The sequence below is a fragment of the Camelus dromedarius genome, chromosome 12 (genome assembly GCF_036321535.1).
Source record: "Camelus dromedarius isolate mCamDro1 chromosome 12, mCamDro1.pat, whole genome shotgun sequence".
NCBI lineage: Eukaryota > Metazoa > Chordata > Mammalia > Artiodactyla > Camelidae > Camelus > Camelus dromedarius.
In genome coordinates, this window is record NC_087447.1 from 23,083,568 (window position 1) to 23,097,325 (window position 13,758).

Here is a 13,758-nt window from a genome sequence, read left to right on the forward strand (position 1 = left end):
CAGAGATAATAAAATCTGCACAGATTTCGTCATTATTATGCAAAGCCGCCGGGTAGGCTCGGACCCTCCCCTGACCGAGCCCATCTGTCTCCACGCGCCGCCCCCGGGGCACAGAAGACGACAGAGAGCAAAGCCCAGTGGGTGGAAACGCGTCCATGCCACTTGCCTCGCCATCTCTCTGCGCTTTGCCAGCCTGCGCCCCCAAGGCCAACCTCCCGCGCCTTAAAAAAAAAAAAAATACGGCCTCCCCAGCAGCCCGCCCGCCGACCCCAGGGAGCTGCATTAATATTAATCCCCATGCATAATTGAAGGCCAGAGATTTATTCGGGCCGCGGCGGGGGAGGGCGCGCAGCTGGGCTGTATTTCGGCCGCTTGGGTTCGCGAGGTCTGGTACCCGGGACGTGGGACGATGGAGTGGGTGTGCCGCCTGTGAGGATGAGCTTGGGAGTGATGTGAGCCAGAGCGAGTGTGCCAAGGAGGGAGACGGCGACAGAAAGTCATCCCAGGTCTCTGCGCTTTGCCCAGCGCGGGGTGACCCGGGGCCACACGGGCTTGAGGGGAAACAATAGCGACTCGTTAGATCCTGGGCTCCTGCCATGGGCCGCCCGGGCCTTCCCGGGAGACCAGCGGGACCTCTTTTCTTATTTGGCTAATTTATGGCGAGAGGCTGGGGGGAGGCATGGCAGAGAAGGCACGGCGTCTGGAGATGGGGGGCGAGGGGGCGGCAGTTAAAGGAGTCTCCCGAGGCGGCCGCGCTGATGATGTCAGCTCTCGACGAAAATAGAGAGGGATCGCCTGCAAATCCCCAGCTCCGGCGGGGCTAAACCTTGCAATCCCTCCCGGGCCGGCGCCGAGCCAGGGCTCAGCGGCCTCCACCGCCTCCCCCGGTGCGCACACACACCCGCACACGCGCGCACGCACGCACACACTCTCTTGCACACCCAGGGCACACACACTCGCTGTTCTCCCCTGCCACCATCCTCCAAGCCCGCGCTCCGCCGCTCGCCGCGCGGCGGGCCCCGCAGCAAACACAGGTGGCAGCGGCGGCGGCACACCGTTCCCGCGCGTCCCCCCGCAGCCCCGGGGGCGGCGCTCTCTGGGGGAAGCCACCCGAACGCCCCGCCAAGCGCCACGGGGGCCGGCGGAGGGAGCGCGCAACGAGCGCGGTGGAGAGCGGAGACGCGGCTTAGCGCCGGCTGGAGCCTCCTGCGCCCGTTGAGGCGCTAAAGGGCTTACCCAGGAGGTGGGTGGAAGGGCGGGGAGAGGCTCCCCCTTAAATACCGCCCTCGGCCGCAGTCGCGCGCTCACCCCGGCACCCACTCACTCCTCGCCCGCCGCTGCCGGATTGTGCCGAAGAGGAGGGGGCGTTCCCCAGACCATGGCATCCACCGAAGGGTGAGGGGGCTTTTCTCTGTGTTCGCAGGGAAGCGGGGGGGGGGGGGGGGGTTGAGGGCTGGTGGCCCCCTATCCGGGATGGGAATAGAGAGACGCCTGCCCCGCGCCCCGGGGAAGGTGGCGGAGAGAAGGCTTAACTGGGGGTGGGATGGTGGGGAGGAGATTGATTTTCTTTCGTAAAGCTTGCTGCTTAACCCTTTGAAGATGCGACAGACGGAGAATTGCTTTATTTTAATTAAAAAGGTTCTGTGGAGCTGTGAAAAAGAGTGACGAAAAATTCTCTTGAGCTTTTGAGATTCAAAAACAACGAGAAATGGGGCGCAGTGAGAGCAGCAGACATTGCCGGGGAAGCAGCGCTCGGAGCGCGGCGCCGGCTGGAAGGTGGGGACCGGCCGGGAATGAATGAGCTGAGACCGGGGCCGGGGCCGGGGCGGGGCGAGGACCAGCGCGCGCGGCCTTGAATGTCAGATTTGCAGAGTCGCGGAGTAGATGCCGGGCCGGCTTCGGTCTCTCCTTGTCCCTGGATGGTGGAATCTCCCTGGCCAGTTTTAAGGAAGAGTGGAAGAGATTTGGGTACTTCCCGGGAAGAGACGGGAAAGTAAGTGGTTTTGGGCAGGGACAGGAGTCCCCAAACTCTAGCGAGGGGCAAGGTGAGGGGGAGCCCTGGCTTCCTGATTCTGCCCGCGGTCCTGGAGTTGTCTCCCGCCTCCTGAGACTGCAATTGTACGGAGAATGGTCCCAGTGATAAGTAAGGGCAGCCAGTCTCTAGCAAGAGGGAGATGGGTCTGCAGGGATCTCTTGAATACTCACATCTCAAAGGTAGGGTACAGAACAAGTCCCCGAACCAGTGTCTCCCAGGAAACTTTCCCAGCTTGGTGAAGACTCAGAAGGAATAAAAGGATTGGTTTGGGAGCTCAGCCCTTTGGTTAATTCACAACAGTGCACTAGCCACTTGCAAGAGATCAATGGATCTGTGTTAGGTGGAAATATCAGAGATTCCTCTGAGCAAAGGTGGAGAGTCCTTCGTGCTAGAACGTTCCAGAGCGTCTCTCTAATAAATTTTACCAACTCCGCAGGCTTGTTTTAGGGGAATGAACCTCGAGGAAGGAGTATAGAATGGCTCCAAAGTCAAGTCTCTAGACTTCAACCTCTAACAAAGGGAATATATTTCTAAAACTGTCTCTCTGTGTCCAAGAGAAGGAACTCATCCCTTTTGTGTCGCCTGGAGTCCTTCCAAAGAGGGGCTGGCATCTTGTGGTAGCATGAGATTACTCCTCTCTTTTTGTCCCAACGGTTCAGCAGTGTGGAACGTTTTGATTATTACTTCTCCAGAAAGATGTTCCAGAGAGATGCTTGTGTGCAAGGAGGGTGGTACACCGTGCTAACACAGATCTCTAGAATTCAATATTAAGAGCTCATATGTCTCAACTTCAGTGTCTTCGTCTGTTTAATTAGTCTCATATTAGAACAGACATAAAGGCATTTCTGGCTGCCTTCAGGTCCCTTCTAGATCTGTGGTTGCTTGTAAAGGCTAGATTGGAAAACATCTGTGAAAGAGATTGTTGGTGGTAGTCTTTCAAATCCTGTATCCTCACTTTGATGGCCAGATAGTATAGAGAGAGGTTAAGACCCCAAAAGAAATCCCCAAATTAAGTGTGTTTATCTCACCTTTGTCCTAAATGAGAACTGCCAAATGATTTGACACTAAATAGAGAACAGAAGTGATTATCAGTATTTTTAAAAGACTCACAGTCAATTAATGCCATATTGTGTACTGTGCATAGTTAAGGAAAGACTAGTCAAAGGAATTTGTATTTAGGAGGTGAATGAACTGAGAAAATATCTAAAGGCTGGGGAGCAAACATAGCCCTGTGACCTGTTATCATTTCAGAGAGTAACTGATGGGCAGGTGACATTCTGAGAAGTACTTGTCTTTCCTTTCTTCTTCTCTTCCTTCCTTCCATCTTTTCTTTCAGATGCCTTTACTGAGTACTTGTTGGGTAGATCTCACATGCTAGGTGCTCTGGCGGGGATACAAAGTCATGAGTGGTCTGGGAGCTGACTCCAGTCGAGGACTTTGATTAGTAAATTGTTCATCTGGTTTATGAGATTCTCTTGCCTCTTCAGATACCTTTGGTTAATATACTTTATAAAGGGAAGTCACTAAGACTCCTCAGGCTGATTGCCTTTGTTAGCCTGTGTCTTCTAACAAGGTTGAAGCTGTTTCCTTGAAACATAACATTGCTGAGAAGGAAGCAAAAATACCAATATAGTCACATACTTTCAATGTATGTATCTTTTATTGAAGTATACTCGGTTTACAATGTTGTGTTAGTTGCTGGTGTACAACATAGTGGTTGCTATACATATATGTATTCCTTTTCATATTCTTTTTCATTATAGGTTATTACAAGGTATTGAATATAGTTCCCTGTGCTGTACAGTAGGACCTGTTTGTCTATTTTATATATAGTAGTTAGTTTGTATTAATTCCAAACTCCCAATTTATCCCTCCACCCTCCCCTGCCTTTCCCCTCTGGTAACCATAAGCTTGTTCTCTGTGTCTGAGAGTCTGTTTCTGTTTTATAAATAAGCTCATTTGTGTCATTTTTTTTAAGATTCCACATCAATGTATGTATTTTCAATTTCTGTTTGATGCAGAATGTTTAGGGAATGGAATCGTATGACAAACTGACCATTTGAAGGTTAGCATTTACTTGGTGATATAGTCAATGACATATGCTGATTACCAATTTTGAAAGAATTATTAGAAACAATAGTGACATCTTATGTTTGTTTAGCACTTCACTTTCAAAGCTCATTTGTGTACATCACCACGTTGGATTCTTCCAGTAACTGAAGTCAGCGGTCCAATGAGAATGGACTTAAAGAATAAAATGAAATAGAATGTAATGTCATCTTTCCAGGAAGATCCCAGGACTTGGCAGAACTTTGGGGTTATCATCTGAAAATGGCAGTTATCACTGGAAAGTGTTTTAGGTATGTCTGGCTCAGGAGATTGCTGGCTTTCTCTCAAACCTTTGGCATACACACCATGCAAATTGCCTTTTGGAATATTCTTATTATCAGCCCGTGCACTTGGTCATTGCCTTTGCAAAGCATATCCAAACATGATCTGGTTATTTGATGTTTCTGATTATTTGGAATTGGGATTATTAGCATCCCTCTTCTATAAAAGTCAACAGTGGACCCTTTGGTAGTTTCCAGGCCCTGAGAGGTATTTTCCCGCAAAGCAAGGTCTAATTTGATAGCTGAGCATTCTCTTTTTCTGAGTCCTCGGACGTAGCTAGAATTGTGATTTTGGTCCCTGACCCAAATTGCAAAGAGATTATAAGTACTTGGGGGCAGACTGGTAGTGTCCATTAAAGACTGAGTTATATTGGAGCACTCAGATGCCACAGAGGCAGGCATTTTAGAAATTTGTGCTGAGGGTGGGAGACAGCGTGGTCATCATGTATGTCAGGGACCCAAGGTGATCTGTCTTCTGATCAGCTCCCAGGAGCCAAGGGGTCAGAGTGAAAGCCAAGTAAGTGCGAGGGCTTGAGTTTCAATTTGACTTAGAAAGCCAGTGAAACAGAAAACTGCTGACAGCAGAAAAACCCTTCGAGAAAGACCACTGGATTTATTATTTCAAGCAAACAAAAGCAAAACGTAACAATTGCCTTCTCCCGCCTCCCCTTGGGAGTGAGGCTGAGGTTGTAGGAGGAAGAGCCCATGGAATAGACTGACTGGAAGGGAGCAGAGGGCATGGGCTTTGGGGTCCAGAGGGGTTTGCATATTGCATGCCTCAGGCTTCACTGCGGTTTTCATTTCTCATTTTCAAGAATATAAAAATCAGCCTCCTTGGGTAAAATAAAGACGAGTGAAACTCATATGAGAAAGCCATTTCATGTTTACTAAGATCGCCTCTTGTGAGTGATTGAAAGCTTAATTCTCAAGAAATAATTTCTGAATCCAGATGAAGCTGGTGATGTGGAAAAATTGAGATGTTAAAAACCCAAACACAGTTCTACCCATCCGTATCAATGGCCACTTCTTTTCCTCTTCAATGCAACACAATTGGGTGCTGTCTCCTTTGGCTTCAGATTTAAGGGAATTGTCACACAAGGGAAGGTCTTTAAGACATGGCGGTTCTCTGGCTGCAGAAACAAGCAATATTTAACAGCAAAGTGTGAGATTTCTGGGTCAGTGTGCCATAAATCATACAGACCCAGGATTGCAAAACTGACAGCTTGAAGCTCAACACAGGTTGATTTCAAGGAAAATCTCGCCTCCCCACCCTTCTCCACGGCTGTATCACATGATGCCCAGATGTCTGGTTTTCCCCCTTTTGAAGCTAAACTAAATTGTTTTCCACACTGATTTTTTGCCCCCTTGGGACTGGCTCGCCTCTCAGAACAAACTGAATCTCCTCTTCATCTCAAGCACCTGCTCTACTTCTTAAAATCAAATAGGACACTGATCATTTAAAATCTTCTGGCAATAGTAGGCAGAAGAGTCACTCTCAAGATGAAATTTTCATTTTGTTTGCATTTTTCAGAACTTGTCCTCGAAGTCTGAAAAAGCTGACAAATACCGCACACCACCTTGCTTGCTGCTTCTCTTCCATGCCCTTAACAGCTTGCTGGGGGCAAGCAGAATGCTTCATAGCAGGGGTTTCAGGCTACAGATTATGGCAAATCTCTTTATTTACCAGACCGTGAGCTTGCTCTCTCGTCCCTCTGCCCAACACCACCCCCACCGCTCACCCAGCGCCAAGTCCTTGCAATGAATTAATTAAAGGAGTGTTTAAAAATATCTCATTGCTCCATCGCCACGTGCTCCATCATTGATGGGAGGCAGATGGGCTGCATATTTGTCAGTGGGATAGAAAAGGACCCGCATCTCGTTATAAATCTGTCTGGTTGGCTTCCCGTGACAGCAGAAAAGACAATGGGCCGAGCAATAGTAAAGGAGAATATAGACAAAGGTAGATCCTTAAACTTTAAAAAAGAGTATCTCATCTTCTTAGTGCTTTTTTAAAAAAAAAAAATTGCTGTTTTTCAGCAGTGTTGATATTTATTTACTTATCTTTCTGTGGTGTATCTATTTAATTTCTCACTTAGACAAGCAGATAGGCGGGCTGTCTGCTGATCGGCCGTCTGGTGTTTTTGGCAATCTCAGCAGCTGCTTTGGATTATAGACTCACTGAGCAAGGACTGGCCTTTAAAAATGGAATGAACTCTATTTTGGCTGCTGGATTTGCCATTCCTGGGTCCCTCTAGAATAGGTGGTGGTCCACGTTAAAGACCTTGAATGAAGTCCCTGGAGACATGGAAGGACTTGCACCCCCCTGTATGTTCAAGGCTTCATTTAAATCACCGAGAGTACTTTCTTCTGTTACATTTGGTCAGGAGTGCCATCTGTCACTCGCTCTTTGTAAGCTGGCACGAAACTTTCCATCACGCGCGCCTGCCATCCTGGGTTCCCAGCCGCTATGCTCGACGGATCACTGAGCTGGTGGCCAAGTTGGAAGTGGGGTGCGGCCTGTCTGCCTCCCAAGCTTTGCTCATCCCACAGCACCAGATCCACAGGACTGAATGCCTGTGGACTGTATGTGGCTCCCAGGCATATATGTTTTGGTTCACAAGGATTTTGAAAATGTTTGAATTATTTGCTTATATTTAAAAATATTCTGCCTTAAAAAAATCCTGATTCTAGCTTCTCTCAAACATTGGGAAATCTGATGATAAAGGACTTGCCCTTTTGTCTTGGTGCTATTTATTGAGGACTTATAGCCCGCAATTTTTTTAAAGCACTTTGCATGCATTAATTGATTTAATCCCCACAATGATACAATGCACAGGGATTATTATTATCCCCATTTTATGGGTGTGAAAACTGAGGCACAGAAAGATCAAGTAACTTGCTCAAGGTTTCACAGCTAATGAGTGGCAAAGCCAGGCCTTAAACCCAGGCAGCCCGTCTCTGAAACCCATGGCCCCAACCACTAGACTACACTGCTTAGTCCCACAGGGCTGGGGGTCAGCTGAGGCTGAAGAATGGCTGTCCCCTGAGGCAGGGCATGTGCCTTCCAGGCTGGGCACAGCCTTTTCTGAGACCATGTGCTCATATAGCCTGCTTGACCCCCTATCTCTCTAAGGCAGCCATTGAGGGAATGAGCTTGGGTTCCATCTTTTCAGGGTATGCCAGTGCCTAGCGGCTGTGGATTGGAAGATTTCTTCAAAATCCCATTTCTATGTCATGAAAAGTAATTCCAGCTACTTTTTCTTGTTAACCTCTTAACCACGACCTTCCTGTTATTTCCTTTAACTGTGTTTTTAATGAAGAGTTCCTTTGTAATCACTGGTTGTCAGGACACCAGTAGCATAGTCTTACCCAGATGTGGTACTTTGAAACAGCCCAGGGCATGACCACAGGGGTCCAATCCTTTGGAATATTGAGCCTTGGGCACGCACTTCTTAGTGGCAAATGTAACCGAGCATTTAGCAGGCCCTGGAATTTATTCTTTTTTTTTTTTTTTAATGTGATTTGTCAAGCATGGCTGTTTAGGGTTGTGACTTAACTTACCCAGTTTCCTAAAACAGCTACTAGTCCTACCGCTTTAGGAGTGGGGTCATTGTTTTTCAGTATACACAAACAGTGATGCTGGGGATGCCTTTTAAATTGGGGAAGAAATTGATCAGAGGCCATATTTCTGTGTATTTTTAAGAGTGGCACAGATTGCTGATCATCCAGTAGGTGGCAGTAAATGTCAGTACTTTGTCCAGACAGGGGTTTGCCTCTGGTCCTTAGGGAATCGTAATCCCCACAGTATTCCATTCTCTTTTGAGTCAGAAAAGTGTCTCCATTGAATATTTCCTCTGGTATTTGTGATATGATCGTCCTACATCAACAATGTTTATACATATCACCATGAACAACTATAAATAGGACCACTTATTTGAACTTATTTCAAGTCTATGTGATTATACGTGTATAATTTCATTAAGTTCTTGAAAAACTCTTGGAATATTATGCTCATTTTACAGAGGGAGAAACTTAAACTTCAAGATATTTTGATTTTATGCTGTTATTGGGTACCTGGGTTTTTTTTTTTTTGTCATTTAATTCTACTTTATTTCATATTATTCACATTTTGCAATTAACTCATATTTCTTTAAAATTTCACGAGTCCCCCCCCCCCCCACTTTTGTTTGTTTGGTTTTGCTCCAGTGAGTATCTCCAATTGTGGTCAAAGGAAACAAGATAGCCACGTGTCCCTGCAAAAAGGGATGATAAAGAATTTAAGAGGCAATGCACAAGAAGACAGCAGTGATTACAGAAAGATGTTAACTTATCTTTGAACGGAGGTGTGACATTCAAAAGAAAATGCCACCATTTTTTAAAAAAAAAAGTGGGAGTAAGTTTAGGTAGCTGAGAATGATGGTCAGACTCGAGCTCGGAGACAGAGGATTTCAAATAGAGGAAGCAGTGGCAATGCACGAAGGGAGAAAACTGATAAAAGAGTGGCAGCATTCTTCTCTGTTAGGCGTCAGGCAAAGCCAACTGCTGCAGACCAAGTTGTATTTTTGTTTTTATCTCAGTCTTTACTTAAAAGGACCTTTGTGATCTGATAACCAGCTTGTTAGGAAAGTGGATGGAAGGCCACGTGAACAAAGCACAATTAGATAAACTTGTCTAGGGGCGAAATGGATGAACATCAGCAGACAGAACTCGTTTCAGACACTCTAAAGGGACTGATGGTTTCCGGGTGATGAGTTCAGCTATTAGATTTTATACTAAGATGCAACATACGGTCTGGAAAAAGTGTCAGATATAAATATTGGACTAATTTCTAAGCAGAGAATAGAGAGTGATGGAATTATAGACTGAATCTATTCCCCTAGTGTTTTTTTCTGAACTTCAAAGTCATCAATCAGCAAATATTAGTAAAACCATCATAGAACAGAAATGCTGAAGGGATCACTGATTTTTCCATCATGACTAATTGCTCACATTTCAATGGAGAACTAAGCGTTAGTAGGAGTTTCTCTCTTAGTCTGGTCATATTCAAATTTGGAGTCTTTTCAAGGTATTGATACACGGGGCTGAGGCTGTTGCTGGCTGGTCCTGTGAGACACTTTGAGATGGAGTCTTGTGTGAATGAAGTTTATCGAGGGGGAGCTCCCAGCATAAATCCCTGTGGAAGAGAGAAGGGACCAAGGGTTGGCAGAAGGAGAAGTTCCAACAGCTCAACAAAGTGCTCAGCTCATCCTCCAGGAAGCTCGGTGCAGGGCTGGCCCTTCAGAACGGTCCCGAACTGAGAGGAAAGAGGCTCTCTACCATTGCATCAACCAGCCTCTGGGTCGGGCTGTGCTCAGGCAGTGGGCAGGGCCCTGGGTGAATACATGGCACGGCCTTAGAGGACTGTGTAGTTGAGGAGTGCTGTCACTTATCAGCACTCCCAGCGGCTAAGGGAATAAATCCCTCAGTCCTGAAGGGGAGGGGTGGCTGGACGGCAGGGGAGCACAACACAGTGTCCATTATTGACCCCAAATTCAAATGTTTGAGAGAGAGTAAAATAATGGGTCCCATTGTTTTCCATCTGCATATCCGAGCCTCCACAAAGCTGTCATCTGTAATAAAATACTCTACCTTAAAAGGGGTGTCAGTGGGGGAAAAGTGGGGGAAGGTGGATTGCGGTGGGCCAGGCTGGGGAGAGTTAGCGGCATCACCTGCCTCGGTTTCAGCTGTGACCCACACAGCCCCCCGAAACTGATGACAGAGCCCTTGCCTGCACTCCAGGCCTTCCAAAGATGTCTGGTCCAGCGGCAGGACAGTTATCTCAGATTGCTGCCTAGGAAAGGCGAGTCAACTCTAGTCAGTGGAAGGGGCCAGAGAGCAACAGATAAACACCCTGGGAACCAGAGTGTAGCTACTGTTGATGTTTCCCGTGTTCACGGCAGCCATTTCTCTACTCCCACCAGTGTCGTCTCCCATGAAGTCCTTACCTTGGGAAAAGGGAGGGGCAGTGGACTGGGTCACCCCTTTCTGGAATATCCACGGCATGGGGCTCTATGGATTTCAGAAGTCATGCATTCTGACAGCCTTTGGCCTGAGGTGTTTGTATACTGGTTTTGCTCTATTCCCCTGGTATGGTAAATATTAAGATGTGTTCAGAGATGAAAGAACACTTTGGTACAGAACGCAAGGCAGATTATGTGTCAGTGGGTGTTTCCCCTTGTTTTCTCACAGCGGGCAAGACCTCATCTGCTTTGAGACCAGAACATTGATTGTCAATGTGTTTGGGTCTTCTATTAGCAGGACCGTTCAGTTCAAATGGCTCGCTTGTAGAGTAACAGAAGCGAAAGCAACCAACAGTGAAACTTTCCTTTTCTTCTTTTCCTTAACTTGCTTTTAAGAGTTACACATCTGTTATTTACAAAGGCAGGTAGAAATTGTGCCTGTTTCCAGTAATGGGGAAGGCAACACTGATTGTATTCAGTCTACATTTAGAAAATACATTTTGTGCATAGAATATGTCCGCCAAGTAAAGGGGTATGAAGAATTGACTATCTACTGTCAAATAAATTATTTTCATGAGCTGTTTAAAACTTTTTGTCCTCTGGGTTAGTGGCTCTTTTCCCATAGTGAAAAAATATGGCATAATTAAAAACAAACAAAAAACCCCCCAAACTTCAAACATTACAGAAAAGCATAAAGTAAAGGAGCAAAAGACTGCCTCTCACCCCAATCCTGTTCTGTAGAAATACTCACTTTGGGGTATCCTTTGATACACTTTTCTATGCCCATGTAGACAGCCTACTCTTAATATGCAAATTGTATTATCTTATACAGACTCTCCTAAAACTTGCTTTTCACTTAATACCTCTAGGTATATGTGCATGTGATACGTGTATCTCCTGTATGTATCTATATTTGATAATAGCCCATTGGTCCACTGTATGGTTGTATAATAATTGATTTAAAACAGTCTCTGCTTGAAAGACATTTAGGTGATCTCCAAATCTTTGTTATTATTATAACAACGTTGGGTGAAATATGAATTGGAGAGGGGGATGATGCAGAGGCACAGAGACCAGTTAGGCAATGACAGTAAGGATTCAGGTGGGAGACAGTGGCCTGTATTAGGATACAGGGTTCCATATGCATCACCAGATTCCAAGGGTATTTAGAAGGACTCAGTGACTGAGCACATGTAGTGGGTGAACAGGAGGGAGGCATAAAACCATCTCTTGGGTTTTTAACTTAAGCAAATGGAAGTGGGGCGAGTGGGGAAGAGTGCAGAAAAGGAATTCAGGAGCCAGATGGTAAGTTTGAAGGAGAGGGTAATGATGGTTCAGCACACTGGGTTAGACTATTTCTATGGGACATCAGATGGAGATGCTTACCAAGAATTTGGGTGCGTGAGAGCCCGGGGCCTTTATGGAGGGATATTTATGATCCTAGAAGTAAACAAACTCACCTAGACAGATCATGAAGCTAGAATTAAAACTGGGCTGAAGGAAGACTCCAGGGGAGCGCTCATGTCTGTAGATGGACAGAGGTGGCTCAAGGTACATAGGATGCTGAGAAGTAAGGAGGGGAGTCGGGAGAGAGCAGGTGTCTTGGAGTGGCTGACATTGCTACAAGCTGCATTGACATCAAGTAATGTAAGTGCTGAAAAGTGATCTTTGGGTTCATCAGTTTCAAGGCCACTGCTGACCAGCACTGGAGTCACCAAAGTGATGGCCACTGTCACCATGTTGGTGTGGGATGAGAATGGCTGGAGAGAAAATGAACGTAAATTTTTCCCCGGAAAGTGGTAATCACAGGGAAGCTGGGAGAGCAGGATTCCATTTTGGCTCATTTGTTTCAGTTTCAGGATGGGTGTCAGGTAAGCAAGCATTCATATGCTAAAGAAAGGTTTGATTACTGATGGTGAGGTCTTGAGTAACCTTTGTGGAAGAAGCTGATGAAGGGAGGACTTAGAACCAGAGGGTAATTCACTGCTTGCCCTGGAGGTTCCAGCAGGCTAGGACCGGGCAGCTCTGTGAGTACCTGGCCAAAGCTTCCTGCAGTCTTCCCATTTGAATCATCCCACAGCACAGGGAAGGACCACTTGGGGCAGAGGGAGGGGAAAAGTCACCTGCCTAGACTGCCAGACCCATGCAGTCAACCCTGTGATCCTTTGAGTGGCGAATGGGGCAGCGAGCTGGAGTTGGATATATTTTAGTAGTGGTTGTTATATATTGATTTTTTGGGTCCACCTTCCATAAGCCTTTCTAAGTCTCCCTAGCTGAATTTCTCCTCTTTCTCCCCTCCATCCTTCCTGTGTGTTCTTGTGTAGCTCATGAAACTTCCTTGGATTCATTCTTGACCCCTCCTCTTGGCTCTGCATTCTCTTTGGATAAGTCCCAAATGTTCATTTCTATCGCAGACCTTTTCTGCAAGCTCCAGATTCATACATCCTACCACCCAATGGACATCTCCATTTATGCAATGCACAGACATCCTGAAATGACCCTGGGTACAATGGAACTCTTGATTTTTTTTCCCTGTAGACTCATCCCTACTCCTTCCCAGGTTTCTCTAGCGATTCAAAGCCAGAAGTGTAGGTATTATTCCTGTTTTTTTTTTCTCTTCTATCAGCCCCAGCCTACAAGCTTTCTCAATTCTGTCTCCAAAATGTACCACAGCCTTCAAATCAACCCAGGCAACTGTCATCCACTGAAAGCTTCACAGACTCCTAACTTTCAGTTCCTCAAATAGCCCACGATCTTGCCCACCTTAGGGCCCATTCCCTTTGTCTGGACCACTTCCTCCCCTCCACCTACACCATTCTTCCATTAGCTGGTCCCCTCTTATCCTGGAACATCCTTTAGTTCCTAGCTTGAGCAATGCTTCCCAGAGAGGTCTTCTGTCATCACTTCACTGAAAATAGGTCTCCCTTTCTTAGCCCCTACATCATTCCTCCTTTTCTGCTTCCTTCATGGCATCAGTTGCAATTTTAAAATATTTTGCTGATTTATCTCTTTGTTTGTATCTACCTCCCTCACCAGAGTGTAAGCACTCTGAGGGCATCCCCCAAGCGCCTAACGCTTCGTGCTCAGGAAGCATTTATTGACTGAATACTGATCCACCTCAGCCTGGGGATGTACAGAAGGCTTCTCAGAAGAGGTGACATTCGAGCTAAGCCTTTTCCACAGAGTTTGTCCCCATAACACTTATACAGCACTTCAGGATAACAGAGTGTATTGTGTTTCCTTGTCTGTCTGCTCACAATCCTGATATCTCTCTGAGGCTCAGGACTACATATTAATTTCTTCGCGCCCCAACCTACTATCATGATCACAATGC

At 46.4% G+C, this 13,758-nt stretch overlaps 1 protein-coding gene across 4 annotated transcripts in view; it reads left to right on the forward strand.

Moving 5' to 3' along the window:
- Positions 1–348: 348 nt before the first annotated feature.
- The window catches only part of SLC1A2 (solute carrier family 1 member 2), a 136,369-nt gene continuing 122,959 nt past the window's right edge, over positions 349–13,758 (forward strand). Inside the window, exons 1-2 of one of the 4 annotated variants that reach the window (XM_064492449.1) lie at positions 684–1,395; positions 1,639–1,776. In XM_064492449.1, the coding sequence (XP_064348519.1) occupies positions 1,709–1,776 (68 nt within the window). In that variant the 5' untranslated portion in view covers positions 684–1,395; positions 1,639–1,708. Of the gene's footprint in view, positions 507–683; positions 1,396–1,638; positions 1,777–13,758 lie in introns of those variants that run through there. The other 3 variants (XM_031459808.2, XM_011000586.3, XM_031459809.2) reach the window with 3 other exon arrangements.